This window comes from Aspergillus melleus (genome assembly GCF_016097325.1).
Source record: "Aspergillus melleus strain CBS 546.65 chromosome Unknown contig3, whole genome shotgun sequence".
NCBI classification, from domain to species: domain Eukaryota; kingdom Fungi; phylum Ascomycota; class Eurotiomycetes; order Eurotiales; family Aspergillaceae; genus Aspergillus; species Aspergillus melleus.
Genome location: NW_025763372.1, coordinates 173933 through 195047, shown reverse-complemented (window position 1 = coordinate 195047; position 21115 = coordinate 173933). Strand labels below are relative to the sequence as shown.

Genomic DNA, 21115 nt, shown 5'->3' with positions numbered 1-21115 from the left:
GTATGACACCCATGAGGTGATCGCCCCGCGGTTTATTACACTTCGCAAAAGGCGTACACAAACTCATGTATCCCTGGTAGGAAGGACATGGAACGAGATGAAAATGAAAACGAGAAAGAAAAAAGAAAAGAAAAGAGGAAATTACAACGGAGAGAATAGAAACGGAGGTATAGAAAATGAACAGGACAGGAACCTTTACAAGGTCGAGTTTCACAACAAAACGCTAAACGCGCAGAAAATGTTGCATGTGAGATCGTGGTGTTTCATTTGTATCAAGCCAGATAAGGGTGTCAATATGCATCTCTTATCCTCGAATGGCTGTAGGTGTATGAGTTTCCTTAAAGAAACTGTTCTGGATCGGTTGATGATGGCTATAGCCAGAAGAATTCGGAAAAGCGGAGGCACTCCGACCGCTGCTCTTTGTCACATCCATAATAGGTGACGGGAGTGGAGATGATTTCGGTGATGGTGAATTGGAAGCATGAATCGGATCCCTGCGGACTTGCTCGTCATTTTCGGACCCCGAAGGTCCAGAATCGTTGGAGTTTGAAGACCCAAAGAAACAATATCTATCGACGAGTTCCTTGTAGGTTGACGACTCCCGGTGCGGTTTGCCGGACGCTAGGGTAGAAGGTTTAGATTCGTCTCTATGCCCTGTTTGGGGGTTCTTCTCGCCAACTGACATGTCTTTCTGACTATCAGACCCTCTCCCCTTAGGCTGAAATTGTTTTTCGCCGTTGGTTGCGGGTCGCCCAGACTTCGCTCGAGCAGTCAGGGTTGTCCGATCGAGCTCCGGCTTGGTCCGCATAACCGCAGACAAGGATGCCTCGAAGTCATAGCGAGTACCAAACATCTGGTGGGACTGTTTTTCCCGGCGCACAGGGGGCGGGGTTTCAAGGTCATGGGAGGCATCCTCACACAGTGTCACGCTCTTGGATTCTTTCGAGGGTCGACCGAAGGATAGGCTATCGTTCAGGTTGGAGAAATCGTCAAAGGCCGAAGGCACCGAGTGAGGGCGGGTGCTGGAATGGGCGAAGGTCCTGCTCCGCGGAAGAGTCGGACGCGATGCCATCGAGGGCACCGACTGGGGGCTGTTGGATGAAGGTTTCGCTTTGGGGACTCTCAGGAAATTCACCTGGAAATTCCTAGAATGGTTATTATCCCAGTACTCGCAGCCCTTGACACTGTAGCGGATGCAGATGAACATGGTCTTCCTTTCTAGGTTCGCCTGGTCATTCAACTTGATGTTGAATGTGAACCGATCGAACCCGTCGTACTTTTGATTGCGGTTCAAACCCTGATCATACTCTGCATGGACCTCAGATACAGTGTTCCACTGGTCGAATGTGAATCGAGAGGCGACATGCTTCTCAAATGTCAAGTTTGCCGCCGCAACCACGCCAACCAGGGTGTTCTTGTCGGACGAGAGAGACAGTCGTTCCAGCCGGACTCGTTGCTGGGATCGAGTCGCAGTGTCTTTGGGGAAGTTGGAAAGATGCAATCGCCATTCCAGAGATGACCCATCAGAAGAGCCTTCCTTTTTGAACGGGAATTCTCGTTGCGCCTCGAAGTCTTCGACAGGCGAGGTCCCAGTACTGACCGCCTGTGGTTTGTCCAATTGCAAGAAATGCCGGATATGTTCAAGCTGAGAGTCGAAATGGACCGCCTTGGAGTAGGTGGGGGTTCCCGGCATGCTTGATGGGCGCCTCCGAGCCGAAGCTGGACGCAGAGCGGGTCTCACAAGCTCCCCCGACTTTTTACGGACCATAGGATGTTTGGGTTGTGGTTCATCATCTCGATCACTTTCTTCGGGCGAGCTTGTTAACGCGGAGTCATCGGGACGATGCACGATGGCATTCTCTGTGAAAGACCGCGAGTGGGAGATCTTGCGAGCCTCCCTGGACAGAGGCGGACGCGTGGGTGTCTTGGCAGCATTGGCTGTGGGAGTGATACTGGAGGAGGGCATCTCGCTCGCGGATTGACGTTCGGGGGAGGAAACCCTTCTTTGCTCGATGGATCTCACTGCGGCCTCGAGCTCCTCCAAGCGGGGAGCATCTCGATGCTTGTACGGGGCCTCTTCGTCGCTGGAATTGGGGCCAGATTCCGGTGGAGAGATGATAGCTCCAGGGGGCATGAGAGCCTCACTTACGGGAGGAGGTGATTGTCGAACACTGCCATGGGGATCAAGGGCATGATGAACTTTAAAGGGTTTGTCAACGGAATTCTTGCTGTTTGACGAGCTTCTCCGGTGCTTCCGGAGATAGGCTGTCGAGTGATAGAAACGCGAAAGATTGGCGCGTCCTTCTTGAGGGCTAGCCAGCGTGGGCGAGGTGGGACAGGATTGAGAGACCGGGGCGGAGTATTCAATGTGCTGCGCGGAAAGCGTCGACTTCAGCGGCGCAGTGTATGGCATTCGGCCGGCTTGTGTGCACCAACAGCAGAATGGTGGGTAACGAAGCGAACCAACCCAAGTGATCCTTTAGTTTGCTTCCAGATGTCCGACAGGGCGTTCAGATGGTCAGCAGTTGATTGAAGCGGCCCCTGTGAAGAAAGACTAGAAACCAGGAATCAGCACGAGCTTGATGCGGAGACGGCGTTTGTCTTGTTGCAGATGTGGGGAATGACGTCTTGCGAGTCAGTGGGACGAGGTGGAGCACAAAGAGTCGAGTTCTGGAATATCACAAGATCGTATATGGATGGGGCCAGCACAACGGATGAAACAGAGAGATGATATAGCGAAGGATGAATTTAAAGATGATTGGAGTGGGAGGCGAGTCTAGTTAAGCACGGCGCAGTCCGGAACTCGGAAGAGGGAGGCAAAGGACAAGAAGGTATCACAACAGAAGCTCCAACCAGTAGCACAAAAGGGGGTGATTCGAAAAAGCCACCGACAGGGACCTATGGAGATTGACGAGGAATGATGCTTGATGATGAAAAAAAGAAAAAAAAAAGAATAGGACAGGAAACGGGAATGAATGGATGGTGGGTTAGAATCCCCAGTGGGAAAGACGTACCTTGTTGGTTCGACATCTAGTGAGAGAACAAAGAGAAAAAAAAATTGAAACGAGGTAGTATTAACGGAGAGTGGCAAACGGGAATCCGTGCACTTGGTAGACTTTTTAATTCACCGGAAGAAAAAGAGGTGAATGGGTAGGGGAGGTAAGATCCACGAAGGGGACTGGTCTGGGGAAGAAAAGAAGGGAATGGGAAAAGAAGGTGGAGGGGGTAGAGAATTATATGATCTGACCAAGATAAGTCGGTAGAAGGTACAACCAGGGAAGTCTTGCAACAGCAACTAGAGGAGGCAGGCTCGAGGAGTTACAGGTACGGTAAAGATAAGAGGTCTGTAGTCTGTAGTTCCGCGGATTCTCCTAAAAATGGAGGGAATTGAATTTTCGATTTCTTTTTTTTTATGATTTATTTTCTTGGAGGTAACTTTAAGCTGTTGATACGGTTGATTCGGAGAATAAAATCTACTTTTCTATTTTTCCCCCTGAGTAAGCCATCTTTCGCCATGGCCATCGAACATGGCGAGAAGGTCGCCAGCTGCGCGCCATCGAGAAATTTGCCGCCGTACCCGGAAAACGATGATGGAAGTGGAGGTGGTACTAGCGGTAAATACGAGCCATGCTTGCTTGCTAGTCAACTTAATTTAGGCGATCGAACGGTCTGGGACGGTGGGACGATCCCCCTCCAGTCAGTGCGTTTTCTGCGAGTCTGCGAGTCTGCGAGGGCTCGACGTCCTACTGTACTCGGTACTCTGTACTCTGTACTGCTACCCACCACTCCCTATCGGTCGGTAGCGTTCCATGGCTGATACTTCGTTTTTCGCCTCTCGGCCGTTGCTTCCACCGTTCGATGATGAATAGGTACTTTGTGTGAGATGGACTGACTCCCTCCTCGGATCCACGGTCGCGAATTGGACAGAGTACAGACAAGAGTATCATGTACTCACTGCCAGACGATGTACATGTGGCTCGGTGGAGGACAGGTGATCTTCCATGCTGCATCTCCGGAATATTTTGCTGTGAGTGGTCCCCTCCATGCATTGGGCGCATGTATGGGACTGTATGGGACTGTGAATGCACTCCGTTATGCAGCTACTCCGACTCTGTAGCCAGGCAGGAATGTCAGAAACAAGGAAGCCGTGCATCCCTGCAGCGACTGTCTCGCATCACCGTGCGAAATCCTGCTGGCGGCTCAGCCTGGAGATGAAGATGATATGACAGTCTACTCTCGTTCCATCAGAAAGGGACTGATATCTATCCGAATCCAATCACTCTCATCGTCGACAGATGAGGGCGAGCAAATAAGAAAAGAACCGTCAGCCTTTTCCATGGATCGACGAACTCGAACGGGGAGTAGATAAGGCCACGACCGTCACCTCCCCCCGACCGAAGTATCCGGACTGCCATTCCCATGGATTCTTGTCCGGCTGGAACTTAACATACTAATCAGTGATCAGTCCATCTGTCAGTCATGTTGTCCCCACCCCCTCCTCTCCCTCAGTCTCCAGTCTCCAGCCTTCATCTTAGCGCCGGTCTAACCACCGCCCCACCGCCCAACCAACAGCCACCAGAGACGCTCCTCGAGGTTCTAGATACTCGTCCGACATATTATGTGACATATTCAGTACCATGTAAAACTTGGGGCTCTGAGAGTGATGTTCAATCAATACGGACCGTTGTCTTCACCGGAATGGACATGATAAGCCCCCACTCCCGAACTAACCACCTCCTTATTCTTGCATCAGGAGGTGTTTCCCTGCGGTGGATCCTTCTACGATGTATATGATCTGTGTGGACTGTGGGATCATTTTCAAGCGCACGTTTGTCTCGATCGTCGAAACATCCCCCCTATTGGTGCTTGTACCATTGACCATGTGCGACTTGGGGACATTGCGCGATCAGTCGGTGGTAAGACCGGATCGACATGGGCGATTGCCGTTTGCGGCCATTAGGATCTACTGATATGGTCTATGGTTATGGTTAGCATGAATTAGAATTTGGACTCGGAGGTTAGATAGCGGATATCTTCATGGCGATAAAGCCCGACCGTGGTTGTTGAATGAGTTCTTTATCAACGCCAGAGCACGCCAGAAAATGCACGACCAATACTGCTAAATTAGCATCGCGACGAGTCCCACTGGAGCTAACCCCATCCCCCCTTCCAAGGACCCTAGTGCTAGTCTCATCTCTCAACGACATACATAGACGCTACGACTCCGTCCATCCCCTTTCCACCCCAGCAAGGATGCACTAGCGCCCTTCATGCCAACTACTTTCCTTGAAAAATGGCCAGAATGACATCAGAATCTGATCCCAAGTATTTTTTTTTTCTTTTCAGGACTTGATGTCCGGTTCTTTTATTTGACTTTGGTCAATCTCTTTCTTCCCCCCTCCTTCCTTCCGCCAGAGTATTCTGTGGTGAGAACTCTAGTGTGATTGAAAATTCTTCTGCAGCGCTGCCAACGCTGAAGAAGGCATTGATTGACCGGCGACGGTTGTACTTGACGGCTTGGCTGATCCAAAATTCTCAACTTGTCTGGTTGACTCGAGAGGATGTTGGGTGGTCTGCATATCTGCATATCTGCATGTCTGCATGTCGAGCAAGGAATTTATTCCAGTCATCGAGGGTAGTCCTATAATGAATATTTTTTTTTATTCGGGTAAAATTTATTACTGATGGATCGTGCAACGGTCTAGGCAAGGGAAGGTCCAAGGTAAGGTACTTCGGGTGTACCACGTCCTTGGTATGAAAGCTTGCCGGATCCAGGTAGATCCGATGTACCAGGAACAAAGGAGTCGCGCATCATCTGGCAATTGTTTTGTCTAATGGAAACATCAAATCCTGGCCGTTATCAGTGAGCCGGTGCGACACGGTCAAGTCGAGATTGCACTTCTCGAGATAGCGCCGCTCATCCCTTGCTTGCTTGTCTACTACATGCGACGAAAACTTCTTTGATTGTGGCTTGCATCCTTTTTTTTTTGTCTTCTTCCCGCCGCCGTTCGCCCCTGAATTGGAGATTAACGGATTCCGACGTCGAATTGGTTGATAACCCTACCCTACCAACTAATCTCTCGTGTTTCACGATCCACCCCATGCAAGTCTCACTTGGTTATATTAGAATTTGAGCACTGATATCGTCCGGTATCGCTTACAGACCGTCGTTGATCCGCTAGCGAGGCAGAGTTTTAGTCGCCACCAGGGCTGAAGTTCTAGCCCGACCGTAGACAAGTCCCAATGTCCAATACCGGCGCCGGGAGCAGTAGAATGTATAAGGGCAGAGTTTGAGGTAGCATCGACCCGGAGAGCTCACGGACCCTAGACGTGGGTCCGTTTTTTCTTCTTCGAAATTTAGGAGGCGCCGCCCCCGATCGGCCCTCCGCCATGACCTCCGAGGATGCGACAGACAGGCAGAGAGGCAGAGAGGAGGGGCTAATTTGGTTCCCCCCCCGTCATTATTAATAGTATACGCTACTATAGACACAGTCGAGTCACGCCGACTGGAATGACAGTTAATCACCGTTACTCAAAGCATGAAGGACATTGAGATCACGACCGCTCTGACTCTTCGAGGTCAGTTTCGACCCCGTCTATCGCGCAAATTGGAAAAAATCCAGAAGCCCTATGATCGGGGGTTTTTTCCGGGATCGTTACCAGTCGGGCTGGCGGAGGGAGACAAACAGGCAAACAACTGATTCTGCGATATACATGCATACACAAGTACATAGGTACAGTTTAGTTTCCCTGTACCCCGTACAAACTTGCCATTGTCTGCTTTCTCCAAGTGGAGTCGCCATCCTGCGCCCCTTGAAACTAGAATTCTCCTCGGAGGGGACTCTACTCCGGATGCCAACTAGTCCGGAGTACCTACGACGATGATATACATGCATACCTACACCCTGTCGGCTTCCCAAGACAGGCTACGGAGCAGACCGTACCGGTGAGCGTCTCTGGCCCTCCCAATCAGAATTGCTGGGCGCCCGAGCGGGTAATCGGCGACGACTACTCGACTTTTAGTGCTCCCGTGCTCGAGCTAGACTTGCTATACCTCGATCGACGGGCAATGCAGCCACGTTCGAGCCCGGCCTTCTCTCTCTCTCTTGCTGACTGATTTCGCGCCGGACGTGAAACTTTGGGGCTTATCTTGGTGGGCCAATCCCGTGCTGATGTTGAGGACGTGCTTTTGACTTTGCCTGGGGGGTTGTTTTTATTTTCCCCTTCTTCGAATCCTCTCGGCGGTACATACAAGATCTGTTGAGCTAACGGTGGAGTTATTAGGTAAATCTCTTCATTTAGTGTGACATTGTCAATTCAGTGCTCTCCACCGAAAACTCTCTCGACCATGTCCATCAAGTTTAGCACGCGATCCAGATCTCCTTCCCCTCGTCCTGTTGCTGCGGTAGGAATCCCACGGACGCAGAGCTAACTACGGCACCGGTATCTGAGCGTCTGGCCAGCTCACAGATCACGGATGATCTCCACCCTGCAAGCATAGCATAGCGAGAGGGGGGGGGGGAAAGCGGGCGCATCTCACAGCCGTCGTGGACTCACCTCAACGCGCTCAACCCCAGTGATTCACACCCCACGGGGAACTTCAGTCTTCCCGTTCGCATAATCTTAACTTCTCTGTTATCGTATTCAATGCACTCCGCGCCCGAGGAAATAGGCCCTAAGGGATGGAGAATAGAGAAGCGGGGTTCTGGTCTGGGGATTGTGTTGCTTTCTCCTACCTACCTACCAACCCGTATAGGTTGCGTCGCAGGTGTCTTTGACGGCCAATATTTCCGCACTCATCGACTGCGACCGTCTAGATGCCCTGTCCATCCCAGCCATCTGTGACTAGGGACTCTAATCTTCCGCTTCCAGCTCAACCAGAAACTTTCCCCGATCACTCTAGAGCCCTAGCTAAACCACTGGCCAGCCAGACAGTAAACATAACCCTCGAATGCAATCTGCATAGACAGAACAAGCAATCCAGCAGCCATCCACCCCAGGAAGATAAAGCACCAAGTCCTCGAACTGCATGATATCCCAAACCACCTAACATCCTACATACATACACATACGTACCGCACGCGCGTTGCCAATATTACATGGATATACCAGCTGCATCATGGATCGTCTAGGTAGCTAGCTCATGGACCTTCCCTTGATACCTCACGTGTGCCCTACGGTAATTAAATGGATCTTTGGAATCTCCACTTCTCTCCTATCTCCCTGGCTGGACCTATATACCCCTCTGTATCGTAACCCAAAAACAGGAAGATAGCCCGGGAGGAGATACCTAGATAGCCAAGCCAAGCCATCTACCTATCCACCTCATCCCGTTCTGTCATATCAGCACTAACCCTACCTCACTACCTCACTACCTTACCTACCTTACCTACCTAGTAATCTAGTTAACTAGTCCCTCACCTAGAACTAGAACTAAGCCCCAACCATGTCCGTGTACACAGAAAAAAACGGGGTATGAATAAACGCACGTCCATCACGGCGCAAGTCCGCGCAAGCCGACGGGAAGATGATCAATGTCGCGGAAGCGGGGAGGGCCCGCAGCTTACGTGCGTCGGCGGGTGGAGAACTGAACCACCTACCTAGAGGTAGTTAACTAAAGATGAAAGAAAGAAAGGGAAATGAGGTCTAAGCCTCTACCTACACCTAGTAGGGGACCCGTTTGTTTTGGTTTGGCTCATATGACTGACTCCTTAGGGGGATTTGCTTTTTTTTTTTTTTTTTTTGTTTCGCTGTTCGAAACAAGCTTAATATTGTGCTTGACGAGATACGCGGTTATATTAGGTAGGTAGGCAGGGAGGAAAGGTTCGGAGTCGGGACGATTCGTCACGCCATCGATTGGGGATCGGAAGGAAAGGGAGAGGAAGGAAGGTCATCTGAGTTCTTGCAGATTGGATTGAGTTGGTCTTGTTATCTTAGGGTTTCTTGGGGCTTGTCTCGGTGTTTGGTGTTGGTTTGGGTTCCTGTTGTTGGGTTTGAGGTTGTCGAGCTGGTCTTCTTTTTCTCGCTGTTCTGTCTACATAAGTTCAATACATTGGGGAGAAGGTAGGTGGTACAGGTCTTTTCTCGAACTTCCTTTCGTTCTTGGTAATCTGATTGGTGTCTTTGTGCTTTAATCAATGGATTTAGCATTCTACACATCATCCTGTCTGACTGATATAGAACGTTTCTGTAAACCTAGTCTTTCTACTGTGTATCGACGAGTCCATTGAGTGACCTAGGACCTAGACTTAACCCAGTCAATAGGAAAACTATGATATTCTGTGAGAATAAAGTTCCGGGTCGAACTGTTGTCAAATTGAGAAAGGAACTCGGTAGCCACCCTCATGAAAGGCAACGAAGATGAGCATCCTATCATGATTCGGTGAATGAAACTTCGGACATGGCTTTGGTGATTTCTAGTAATTCTCATATTCCAAAACCCCTGCTCCTTGACGTACACTAACAGTTTCTTTGAAAGATTAGGCTCCTACATATCCCACGTATGAGCGACCTCATCCCGATTGACTTTCATATAACTAGACATTAAATCTACCCCAGAAAGTTTCATGAATGCCATCCGTGTCTCTCGAAGCTAAACGGGCAAAAGAATGCACAATTGGCTGAAAGGTTCTGGATTCTATAACCTTGTCTTTCACTACTGGGTCAAACTCAAGAGACCGATTATGCTTAGACTTCAAATACTATAATGAAGATGGAAGACTCCGAAACAGCCAGCGACCATGCTATTATCAATTGAATCTTCTACCTGCGATCCGTAGGTTATAACGCATTGAAATATCAATCCCAACAATGCACCACCAATCTCACGCCGTACCGAATGCAGACGCTGCGTGTATACAAACCTTCAACCTCGGATCACTTCTTTGTTCCCAAAACCAAACCATCTAGCTAGCAGCTTCCCAAGAAAAGAATTGTAAGCGACAAAAGGGTAAGGCTGAATCGATTGGTCGACAAAACACACGAGTACGAGCCCCTAAGCCACGGTACTGCTGCACCCATCCGCTGACAGCGACAGTGACAGTGACAGCTAGCTAACACCATCGACCCATGGAATCCCAACTGCATCGAAACAGACAAGGGAAGCGGATCAACCGGATCGGTCTTTCCCCTTCGTCCAATAAGTACCTCTCCTCCCGTCCTGTCATACTTGTGTAGTCTGCTATCAGCAAGTAATTGTTGTCTCTCAGATGACCAAGCAAACAATTTGCCATTCCGATTAGTCCGGATAGCAAGCGACCCGTTAGCAAACCAGGCATTTTCATTGCATGGACAATCGAATAGGGTATCACCATCCAGCTAGGGAGTTATGCATCGTCGCTTATGAGGCGAACGGCGCGTATTATGAAATGATATGAGGTGATATGATCTGATTCGACCCCAGATCAGACAGACAGGAGTAGCGAAGATCCGAGCGCGATAAGCCCGGTCGATGGTGTTTGCCCCCTCCCTTTGTTTGCCCCCTCCCGCGGAAACGGGTGGCACGGAGCTCCCAGACAGGAGATAGGCTGGAGCTGTATTCTCTGCCCTCTCTGGAAACATTTAGTCAGAACTGCGGGGTGCAGGAGGTGGATTGGTTGACAGCTCAGACGTTGCTTGTATCAGGTACATTTTCTGTCCAAGGGAGGGAGGAAGATGGCGCGGATGCAGTGGGCCGGTTGGTGCGGGGTCGGACGTTGACACCTTGTGGTTTAGGCTTGTCATTTGACAAATGATAAGGTACTGTACATACTTGCCTTCTGGACCTTCCAATCTACTTCAATTCTCCATCATAGCCACCTCCTTCGTCATCTCCATGCATCAAACCAATGCCTCGACGCACCCCATACTCCTCGCCCCCATAAGTCCTCACAAAAACCCCTGCTCGACGCTAAAACACTCATCATTACACAAGCCCATGTTGAGCACGGTCGTTGGTGGCTGGTGCCCAGCGCGTGGCGTGCGGACGCTTTGTTGGCGTGGTGGGGGGTTGGAGGGCGCCAATGATGTTATGATAGACGCGGGTTACTGCTCGTCTCTTTGTCCGTGGCAAGGGAGTTAGGTTTGGAGATTTGGATGTGTCGACGCAGTCGTTCAGTTGATTTGAGGCATGCATTGTTGTGGCAATGGCGGGAGCGCTCTGCTCCGGGCAACTGGATGTCTTCTAAACCGCAGAGGATATGATGAAAGGTGAATTTAGACATCGCCCGAAAGGCAAAAAGGCAGAGAGCCTTCTAGGACACACGCATAGATCCGATTATCGGAGCGAACCTTGACGGGTGATATCCGGTTCCTTCGATGAAACAGTAGGGTCATTCGACCTGACCCAGCAATCTATGCACCGAGATGCCTCAGAAGTCAAACCAGACGGAGGCATCTTTCGGCCGAAACCCCTCACGCGCAGAGACGACCTGATAACGTGGATGTGAAGTATAATGGCATGATCGGTGAATAAGTCGTCTGGATGGGCTGATCTTTCCATGAATCATGATATCCCCCGACCCTGCATGAGCATAGGGCTAATGGGAGGATCAGGAGAATGCATTCTTTGATGCTGACTATTGGCTTACAACCAGGATTTATGACTTGATCAAATCCGCCACGTTGTCAGCAATTCCACACTTGCCGATCTCCTCGACTTGTGAGGTCGTACAGAGATTGTGATTGTGAAACGATGCTGGCCTACGGCGTGGTAAAGCACGTTGCGCGGTACCCGAACAACGACTTCAGCCTTGAACTCTCGGCCGGGTAGGAATACAGATGTTTACAGATGATAAGCTCTGGATGACCCTTATGACCGTTTCCATGAGGTAGGTTCGGGGGTTGACCGCCATTTCGTGCGTTAAATAGACCGAACCTTCCTGTCAAAGTGTGAAAGGTCAGATGACAGTCATTCAAACTTACGTGCTGGGCATGGACCAAAATATTGACCGCAAAAGCATGCATGGGATTTCGATGTTGATCGCGGTCCAGTGCGGTTTATCGATATCAGCTGAGATCTTCTGTCCTAGAGCTCCTGGGGAATCTTCTGCAGGAGGGCAGATTAGTTACCTCCAACCCAAAGTTAATCTGGAAGGCATAACTGACATGAGATGCAACAGATGAAATAGGGAAACCCAAAAGCGTTTGAACTTCGTGCCCTACCGGATCGATCACGCCTTCCATTTGGCCGGAACACCATCATGGTTTACCAACAAGATATTCTTTCCGGCAGATAGGAAATAATGGGCAACTCATAAAAGCAAACGAGGTACTTCCTCGCTCTGTCAGAACCGGCAGGTCTTTAATGTCAAATTCGATCCGTAACCGTGCTGAGAATCCTGGTGATATGACTGGCATAATATTCGAAAATGTTCCTACGATGTTCCGTTCTCTGATTCAACATATAGAACAGTAAACATGGTATCGTGTAAGGCAGGCCACATTTGCATGCCATGTAACTGTGTGTGAGAGCCAGCTTGTGTGCTATACACAAACTAAATTAACCAGATAACACACCTCAGAACCATCAGTTTCTCCCCAACCAACCCTCAAAATCACAATCATAGCTTCCCCTTCTCCCTCTTCCCATTGACGATACCACTCCCTTCCGAAAACCGATAAACAACATCCCCAAAACTCCCCGTCGGGAAAACATAGAACCACCTTGATACCCCCTCCCCTACATTCACGATCCCATGCTCTGCATCTCCAGGAATAAACACCGTGCTTCCCTTGCGGACAATGAACTTCCTCCCCTGGATGATCATCTCGCCCTCTCCATCTAGGATATGGTATATCTCTGCTTGGGTGTGTCTGTGCGCGCAGAGATGGCCCGTCCGAGGCGGGCAGACGGCGATGCCGGCGCTGAGATCGGAGGTTGGGGTCTGCGGGGTGGAGATTAGGGTGTGCCAGGTTATGTCGCCGTGGTTTTCTGAAGGGGGGAAGGATTCGGGTGGTGTGGTTGTCGTGTGGGAGAGGGGGATGTGCGTGGGGAGGTTGTTTGGTTTTGGATCGGAGGGAGGAGGCATTTGGAGGGGGCTTAGTGGTTGAGTAGGTTTGATGTTTGTTAGGTAGTGAGAGTTTATCAGATGATTGTCGAAGAGGATGAGATGAGATAGAGCTAGAGAGAAGGAAGAGGAGGGGAACATGGGATGTTTGTTAAATATAGTCCGTTGGGAGGTGTCTTGACAAGGGAGTTTTCTCCGTATCGGGAAGGACGCTGCGATGAGGGGCGAGGATGCGGAAATACCGCTATATGGATATCTGTATATATTCGTGCTGGTCTTCGAGATAGGATGGGTTCAGCTGTTGACTGGTCTGCTTTAGGGCTATTATTATAGATTGATGTTATTGATATGACGACGGTCACGATGGTCTAAGTGTTTGAAGTAATAGTAAGAAGCTACATCAAGTATAACAATTTAAACCCCTGATCTCGGAATTGGAATGGTTTGATAAAATATTCATAACTCTGCTATAATGACCGACAATGGCATGTCGCTATGTTCAGGTATGAATCTGGCTACTCGATTATCCCTTTTATCGAGTGGACCGCAAGATTCTACAGATACCCTAGGGGTGATCGTCCTCAGAGCTATTCATTCGTAATTCTGGCACCAGTTCTGGCCCATTTCCTCTATAAGGAACATTGCTGCCGTTCTTTAACCCTAGAGATAATGGCCATATCCACCACTTTTTCAATAAGATTGAAGAGATTCTCGAACTCGGGCGGTTCAGCCGAATAGATGCTTGTTGCCTTGAGGGTATGCACTCCGAGCGCATGGCCATGAAGAGTATAGTTTCTTATGAGACCCTGTAGATACGCTGCTGTCAATAGGACGCCGGCCAGTCTGAGCAGTCTTTGACCGAGCTGATGATCTGGCCATGCAAAAGCTTTACCCATGTGTATTTCATTTCATATTCTGCCTGTGATTCTCGGGAAACCACATTGGTTAACAAACTGGTTCGTTATATACATGCTTTTGTCGGTATCTCATACCGTGGTAAATCACAATCTCACCAGATCTTCATATTCATTCAGGAAACTGCCCACAACGCGAAGAAAAGTTTGCACATCCTCCCTCGTCGTGTCTAACATCAAGCTAACCATCCCACGTCGAGCGATCCAGATGCCATGCTCGAGTAGATAAAACCACAGAAGGTCCTTCAGAAGGAATTCAGCACTATCTTGACTTACGGTCACATCTCGTACATCCTTCACCTTCAATTCTGGAGGCTCAAGATCAGGGTACGGAAGGAAATGGAAATTGAGAACGGCACCAACGCCAATGACCACCATCTTCGTACCACGGGCCAGCTCCTGCAGGCCGTGGCGGAGCTCATCGCCTAGCGCATTGAGCGCAACGCAGGCATCAGGGGTATAGATGGATGAGAGAGCCACATGTCCAACATTCATGGCCAGAGAGTTGTTATTGAATGTCCCAGAGTGGTTGATCTGGGGCTTCCGGGGATCATAAACGGCGAGCAAATCTCGTCGGCCCCCGAATGCGCCGATCGTCATGCCTCCTGCGACGGACTTTCCCAGTGTCGTTAGGTCGGGTTGCAGTGGGCCGCCGTGCATGGGATGAAGGATACGCGATTGCAGGCCTCCAGGCGCCAGTCGGAACGTGACGACCTCGTCCAGAATGAAGAGGAGACTGTTCTCTCTCGCCGCGTCTTGCACCGCATGCAAGAACTCTGCACTCCCCGGGATGCAGCCCCCAGAGCCCTGCATCGTCTCGACAAGGACCGCCGCGGCAGTCCCCTTATGCTCTTCGATCAACTTTCTGGCGCCTTCGGCATCATTGTACTGCCCTAGGATCCAATCCTGCTTGTCAACATTGTTGGCTGCAATGCCGTCACCGAAATATAACAGACCGCCGTGGTATCCACCTTCGAATACAATGACCTTGGACAAGCCCGTTACCTGGCGCGCCACACTCAATGCGTAGAGGTTGGCCTCCGTTCCTGAGTTGCAGAACCGCACTTGCTCGATGGAAGCAACGCGATCACAGATCGTCTTGGCCAGACGCACCTCAGCCGTTGTTGACGCCCCGAGGTTCAAGCCGACTTCGTTGGTCGTTGATATGATGGCTTCGCGAATCATGGGATGGGAATGCCCATACAAGCCGGCGGTCATCTCGCCTAGAAAGTCTAGATACCTGAGTGCTCGTTAGCATGTTTTGATGCTGTCGACTGTGACTAGGAGTTCAGCTCACTCGTGTCCATCGTGATCAACAAGGCGATTGCCATGGCCCTTTTGCATGCGGATTGGAAATGGACTGGTGTGCAAGACTGATCTGGTGTTTCCACCAGGGAGATACTGGGTGGCCTCTTGGTGCAGTCGGGCTGATTCCGGGTTCTGGTTCTCATAACGCTGCTGGGCCGAAAGGAGAAGATCCCTAGCTTTTTGCGCTGAACTGTGTGGGTCCAGTGAAGCTGCCATATTTGTATTTTCAGGTCTCTGTGAGGGCTGTGGGTCGATGTCAATCCTGTGATTTTAAAGGTAGTGAGTGAGATGTGTTTGGAAGTGAAGTCATTTCCCCGCCCGATAAAACCCCGCCGATGTCGGGAAAGCCGATGCGATGGCACTGTAAGTGTACAACCAAGATTGGCCATTCAACAACGCAGGAGTCTAACGAAAATGATAGCTCGGGACCTGGAAGGAATTCCCCACCCATCTGGACTCAAGATGAATCACCCTGTACAGAGCCGTGCCATGTCCTGACTGGCCGGAATGCGAGGAGCTCGTATTCTACGAAAGGTGCTGCCTTAACGGACGGTGTGGCTCAGCCACATTGCTGCTGGCAGTATTGCAAGAGCTTGCGATGGGTCATGATTTCTTCCTTTCTCATCGAGATGCCGGCAAAAGACAAGCGTGGTGAACCGACGTGAATCTGAGGATTTTGTGAAGCTATTCCGGCTGTGCCATGGATTGCATCCCTACTAAACGCCATCTCCCTTGCAGCACGGGAGGCATCGTTGAAATTTACCTTCCTGTATCGGATGGAAGTGTCCTAATAACTCCACAAGATCAGCATTCTTCCTCGGACAAGCAGCACAGACTGAAGAGACCCCATAAAAAGTCCCGTCGAGGCTGCCTTAACTGCAAAGCCCGTAAAGTCAAGGTGCGACCACGTTCATCTTCTACATGCCTGTCACCAGCTAAAGTCACAAAGTGTCAAGAAACAAGGCCAGCATGTGCGAACTGCATCACCAGAGACATGGTTTGCATGTACGAAGGCATATCAGAGAGGCAGCGGACACGGAAAGAGTTGAGCGCAAACGCCAATGTTCAAGACCCTCTGCCATCTCCGACCTCGCCGAGGAAGATATTTGGAGCAGCATATACTGGAGATGATCTCCGTTTCTTTCACCATTTTTTGCTGGTCGCGCGGCCACACCTCCCGTTTGGAAGCGAGGGGTCCTGGACCACGCAGGTTCCTACTTACGCTCACGAGGTTAGTCGCTCCCACCGAACTTATTCGCATAGCTAAATCCCTTAGTGTCCTCACTTAATGTATGCAATCCTCGCTCTCGGCGCAACGCACTACGCATTGATCGCACCCAGCGGATCTCAATACACACCAATGGCGATTGCTCATCGCGGAAAAGCCCTCCGGCTGCTCGGCACCGCGCTATCCAATGGAGACAGCTGCTCGGATACAGAGATGGATGGTATACTAGCTACATGCTACACGCTGGTGTTCCAAGCGTACTACATGAGCGACGGACTCGTCGATTTCGCCGTCATGGTTCGGGGATGTGCCACGGTGACGAACCAAATCCGGGCGCGATACAACAAGAGTCGGATGTTTGCTCTACAATCGCAAGAAGAGGTTTCTGCTATGGTTGGTACATGGCTACCGACGGAGCCTTTGGCGATTCAGGATACCCTCGTGTTCTGCATTGAGGATCTCGAAGAACTACGGCCACTACTTCAGAGTCCGGCCCATCATTCTTTCTTTCAGGCTATTCGAAAAACGTACATCGCGCTGCAGTACTCGCCTCAGGAAGCGTTCTTTGGTTTGACCGAGATTTATGCCGTTTGGTATAATATGGAGAATCTTGAGTTCATGGCTTTTATTGTTCCGGGTAACCACGTCTCCTATGCTCTGTTCGTGCATTATATCGCTGTCGAGATCCTGATGCGGCCGCTTCTTGTCTATGCTGGTGGGTGCCGCGATATGAGTTACCCAGTTGGTACGGTGATTGTACATCAATGGGCAGATGCGATATATCATAAACTGCCGATTTCGATCCGTCGACTGGTGAAGGGACAGGCTGGGTTGATTGCGTCTGATAGAGACAGCCAAGTGGGATTTCGCGGAGGTTAAGTTGATGAAGACTGGCCATATATAGCATATGGTCATTGCGACTGCGGGTTAGATCCACACAGTAAATACACATCAAGCTACTACTTTGACACACTATGGGTTCGCAAACACATTCTGATACCTTTTCTTTCCTTTTATCCTAGTATCTAATGACAATGAATGACTATACATGGACAGGAACAAATCACCACAACCACACCGAACGAAGAGGAAAGCTTACCGAAGCATCTGCAATCTCAACTTCATATCCAGCCTCTAGTCTAGTTCAATTTCTCTGTCTCCTATCTTCCACATCACCCCTTCTATCAACCTGCAAATACCGCGCCGGATGATACCACCCCAGAACACTGATCGCAATCAACATCGGCACGGCCTCAAGCACATACAACGGCCATTCATGATTAAACGCATAAGCATCAATGCCCATGGCGAACTCAACAACCCGATAAATTGACCGGACCTGTAGGCAATCGAGTTAGCCAACACATATCATTCACTACCCCCGAAAGCTCCCCTAAACACACATAAAACACCAAAGGAAAGAGAAGCAGAACTCACCATGATCCAAAACCCTGCAACATAAACCCCCCTCAGCATCATTCTCACTCCGCCTTCCACCTCTCTGCTCTGCCTCTTCATCCCCCATTGAAACGACCCCACGATGATCAGAAACACCGTGAACGTAACGAGCTGCAACACCAACCCGCCGATCAGCACTCCCACGCCCGTATCTTTCTCATCACCTTCCCAGTCCCCTGCCGACGCGATCCCGCTGCCAGACCCCTGCGTTAGGCAGCTGATTATGTCCAACGTGATGAAGATCTTAGGAAGCCAAGAAATGGGGATACAGATGGGGAGACAGCCGGAGCGAGGTTTTTCGCCAACAGAGCCGTTCTGGATCAGTCTGTTCGTGAGAACGTAGAGACTGGCGCAGACGAATACGGGAGCAATCACAATCAATGTTGCTGAGGTGGCGTACAGGGGGACGTTGGATGGTTGCTTGATGCTGGCGCAGCGGGTCGCGTAGCCGGCAACTTCGAGGAGGGCGCCGATGAGGATTGGGATGAAGGAGCCAGGGCGGTGGGATTTGGTGGCACAGGGAACGAGAGAGGTCATGTAGAGGTGGTAGAGAAAGGGGAGGAAGTAGAGAATCGTGAAAAGGATGGAGGCGGCGAGGGATGGGGAGTAGAAGTAGATGCTTTCGGTGGACATATTGGATATGTCTATGGATAGGTTTAATAGGTATTGGTGTTATGCTTGTGAGAAAGGATGAATTGATGGATTGGTATGAATAGAAAGCAATTGACCAAATTGGCCATTTATATATCCCAGCATATGTCTATATGATAAGCCTCGAAAGAGATGATTATACTGATGCCTGCGATATACATCGGTAATCGCACAGCTTGCCCAATCCGTGTTCGCACTTCGCATTGCGAGCCCTAACGAGAGCCAAGCCTCGGATACGAGGGAATAAGAACCTTCGTGATTTCGACTCGAATGCGAGGAATACGAGCACGAAGAAGGTAAGCTCTCCGATCTTTGACGTAAGCTCGCGAAGCTTACCTTGCAAATGGATATTGATCTGCCTAGATGAAGAATGTACCTGACGCTTGTACTAAGGGTTGGCTGGACCTAAGAGAAAGCTCAGCAGATTATATCTTCATAGTAGTGATAGATTTACAAACAAGCAACCCTTCTAGCCCGAACAAAAAACAGACCACCGCAAACTAAATATGTATCTCGCTGTCAAACCATATCCGCATCCATATACACGATTCCATCTTCTAATCTCTTTCCCTATCCCAAGTTACCACCCCTATTTACTGCTTCTTCTTCCCACTCGTCCCTTCCGCCTTCACAAACGCCCCCTTCAGCTCCTTATAAGCCTCCCACAGCACCCAACCGGGAACAAACACCCACAACGTATTGAAAAAGAAGAGATAGAACCACAAATAAACCGGATTATCCGTCGCCAACTGCGAACTCGCCGTCAACCACTCCGGTCCGAAAGTCATGAATCCGCCGTACAGCTCGGCAGTCGCCAACGCCGGCGCCACGAGCCACAGTTTGCCCTTAGCAGCGCCGCGCACCGCCGCGCTGGATTTCGCGCTCGATAGCTTCCACAACAGATAGCAGGTGTAGACCGCTGCCGGTCCCCCAAGCACCACGGTCAGGATCTCCAATGCGATGACGCACGGGTCCGCGACGGCCCAGCGTCCGTCCGCTTTCGCGTATTCCTGCCACAGCCGCGCGCTGGGCCCCGTGCCGTGGGCGGCGCCGTAGACCCGGTCCTTGTAGCCGAGGAAGTAGGGCTCGCGGTTGAAGCCGACGGGGACGGCAGTGTAGCTGAAGAAGCACTGGTAGAGGAAGGAGCCCTCGATGAAGATGTGTGTGAGGGCGTCGTAGGCGTGCCAGAAGAAGAGGAAGCGGTTGCGCGTGTGGGTGGAGGGAATCAGCGTTCGGCCTAGGATGTAGGCGATGGGCATGAAGGACAGCGCGAAGCCGATGCAGAGGATGGTCGGCGTGTCGAGGACGAAGGGTGCGCTAGTGGAGGCCATTTTGGGAGGTTAGGGGATAGGAGCGCCCCTGGTTGATTCACTGAGTTGAGATTAGAACGAGATCTGGATTGGAAGTAGGTATAGCAGTGATAGCAGGACTGAGTTACCTGTGGAATTGAAGGACGGGCAAGAATTTATGTGGGCGACACTGACCGGCGGTGTTGATCTGTTGAAAGAAAAGTTGGGACGCGTAGATGATCGGCGCGACGGTGGCCTGAGGCAACGATGTCTGAGGATAAAGAAGCGTCGGTCTTGGCGTGGATCGTCAAAGAAACAACGTTTCGACGTCCATGGATCAGCCTCGTTCAAAGAAAGGGGTCTTTATTTGACACAATCTGTCCTTGGTTCCAGTCCAGCGATCTCAGTTTCTAGCATGTTCTTGGGAGTCGAGATCAAGAGTGCTTATTTCAAGCTGAATCTGTAACAGCAGACAAAGAAATCACCAACCTCGATCATCACTGAATATAGATGCAAGTCGCAAAGTGAATGGCTCCCATTGCAACGCCATTATCCTTCCTTGGCTTTAAAGCTTGAGAGGGATTCTTGGATTACGTTTCAAAGCAGTTTGATTCGCATTGCCCCTGGTTCGATAAGGTCTAAAAGGGAACAGTGGTTTGACTCCACTCCCTGTGGAGCAAGAAACAAGTCTTTCACAGATTGATCGGCTTTGATCTACAATGCAATGTGTTCGATGGTCGCTCTTTGATGTCATGAAACTGGTTCGATATGGAATGTCAGCTCGTGCACTACTCCGTAATGACGCTAGAAACCGGGGATACTGCACTTGCATGAACCATCCACGATCCATGCTGCGAAAGCCTTTGAGGACTGATTTATGGAGATATAGCTGACCAAGTTGCCCTGCGAAGTGCCCTGTGCCCTGTATTCTGGGTCAGCTCCACCGGGTGCAGTAGGTTTCTCTTCCCTTTCCTCCCTTCCGTATCCTGCGAGTTGGAGATATTACACGTCCATTCTGCCCATACATCTGCCGCCGTTTCAGATCAGCTTTGGTGAGCGGGTTCAGGCTCGATTCGTTGTCTATCGTCTATCCGTCTACCCGTAGTGCCGATCGGGCGCATCGAAGGGAACACGAGAATCAAGCGTTAAACTAATGTCACGGTCCACATCGGAGGCATGCTCGCCGGGCGTTGGATGAAATGAAACAGCGGGGACAGAGTTGAACGGGGCGAGTGCTCTCCAGCTCGCAGATGGTCTCAAGGACGAAATCATAGATAGTCC

The 21115-nt window shown here is 50.4% G+C and overlaps 6 protein-coding genes across 6 annotated transcripts; 1 reads left to right on the top strand and 5 right to left on the bottom strand.

Annotated features, from left to right (window-relative positions):
- Nucleotides 1–304: 304 nt before the first annotated feature.
- On the bottom strand, nucleotides 305–2413 carry LDX57_005073 (protein phosphatase regulator GAC1; the record flags this gene model as incomplete). Its single annotated transcript, XM_046086753.1, has 1 exon — nucleotides 305–2413. The coding sequence occupies one exon, from the start codon at nucleotides 2411–2413 to the stop codon at nucleotides 305–307; it is 2109 nt and encodes a 702-aa protein (XP_045942718.1).
- A 10126-nt stretch (nucleotides 2414–12539) lies between these two features.
- On the bottom strand, nucleotides 12540–13007 carry LDX57_005072 (uncharacterized protein; the record flags this gene model as incomplete). Its single annotated transcript, XM_046086752.1, has 1 exon — nucleotides 12540–13007. The coding sequence occupies one exon, from the start codon at nucleotides 13005–13007 to the stop codon at nucleotides 12540–12542; it is 468 nt and encodes a 155-aa protein (XP_045942717.1).
- Nucleotides 13008–13987: 980 nt separating this feature from the next.
- Nucleotides 13988–15424, bottom strand: LDX57_005071 (aspartate aminotransferase family protein; the record flags this gene model as incomplete). The annotated part of the gene is made up of 2 exons (XM_046086751.1): nucleotides 13988–15140; nucleotides 15198–15424. 2 exons carry the CDS (start codon nucleotides 15422–15424, stop codon nucleotides 13988–13990), a joined length of 1380 nt encoding a protein of 459 aa, XP_045942716.1.
- A 778-nt stretch (nucleotides 15425–16202) lies between these two features.
- LDX57_005070 (uncharacterized protein) lies at nucleotides 16203–17315 on the top strand (the record flags this gene model as incomplete). Its single annotated transcript, XM_046086750.1, has 2 exons — nucleotides 16203–16439; nucleotides 16485–17315. 2 exons carry the CDS (start codon nucleotides 16203–16205, stop codon nucleotides 17313–17315), a joined length of 1068 nt encoding a protein of 355 aa, XP_045942715.1.
- Nucleotides 17316–17804: 489 nt separating this feature from the next.
- LDX57_005069 (uncharacterized protein) lies at nucleotides 17805–18527 on the bottom strand (the record flags this gene model as incomplete). The annotated part of the gene is made up of 1 exon (XM_046086749.1): nucleotides 17805–18527. One exon carries the CDS (start codon nucleotides 18525–18527, stop codon nucleotides 17805–17807), a length of 723 nt encoding a protein of 240 aa, XP_045942714.1.
- A 611-nt stretch (nucleotides 18528–19138) lies between these two features.
- LDX57_005068 (EXPERA domain-containing protein) lies at nucleotides 19139–19876 on the bottom strand (the record flags this gene model as incomplete). Its single annotated transcript, XM_046086748.1, has 1 exon — nucleotides 19139–19876. One exon carries the CDS (start codon nucleotides 19874–19876, stop codon nucleotides 19139–19141), a length of 738 nt encoding a protein of 245 aa, XP_045942713.1.
- Nucleotides 19877–21115: the final 1239 nt, after the last annotated feature.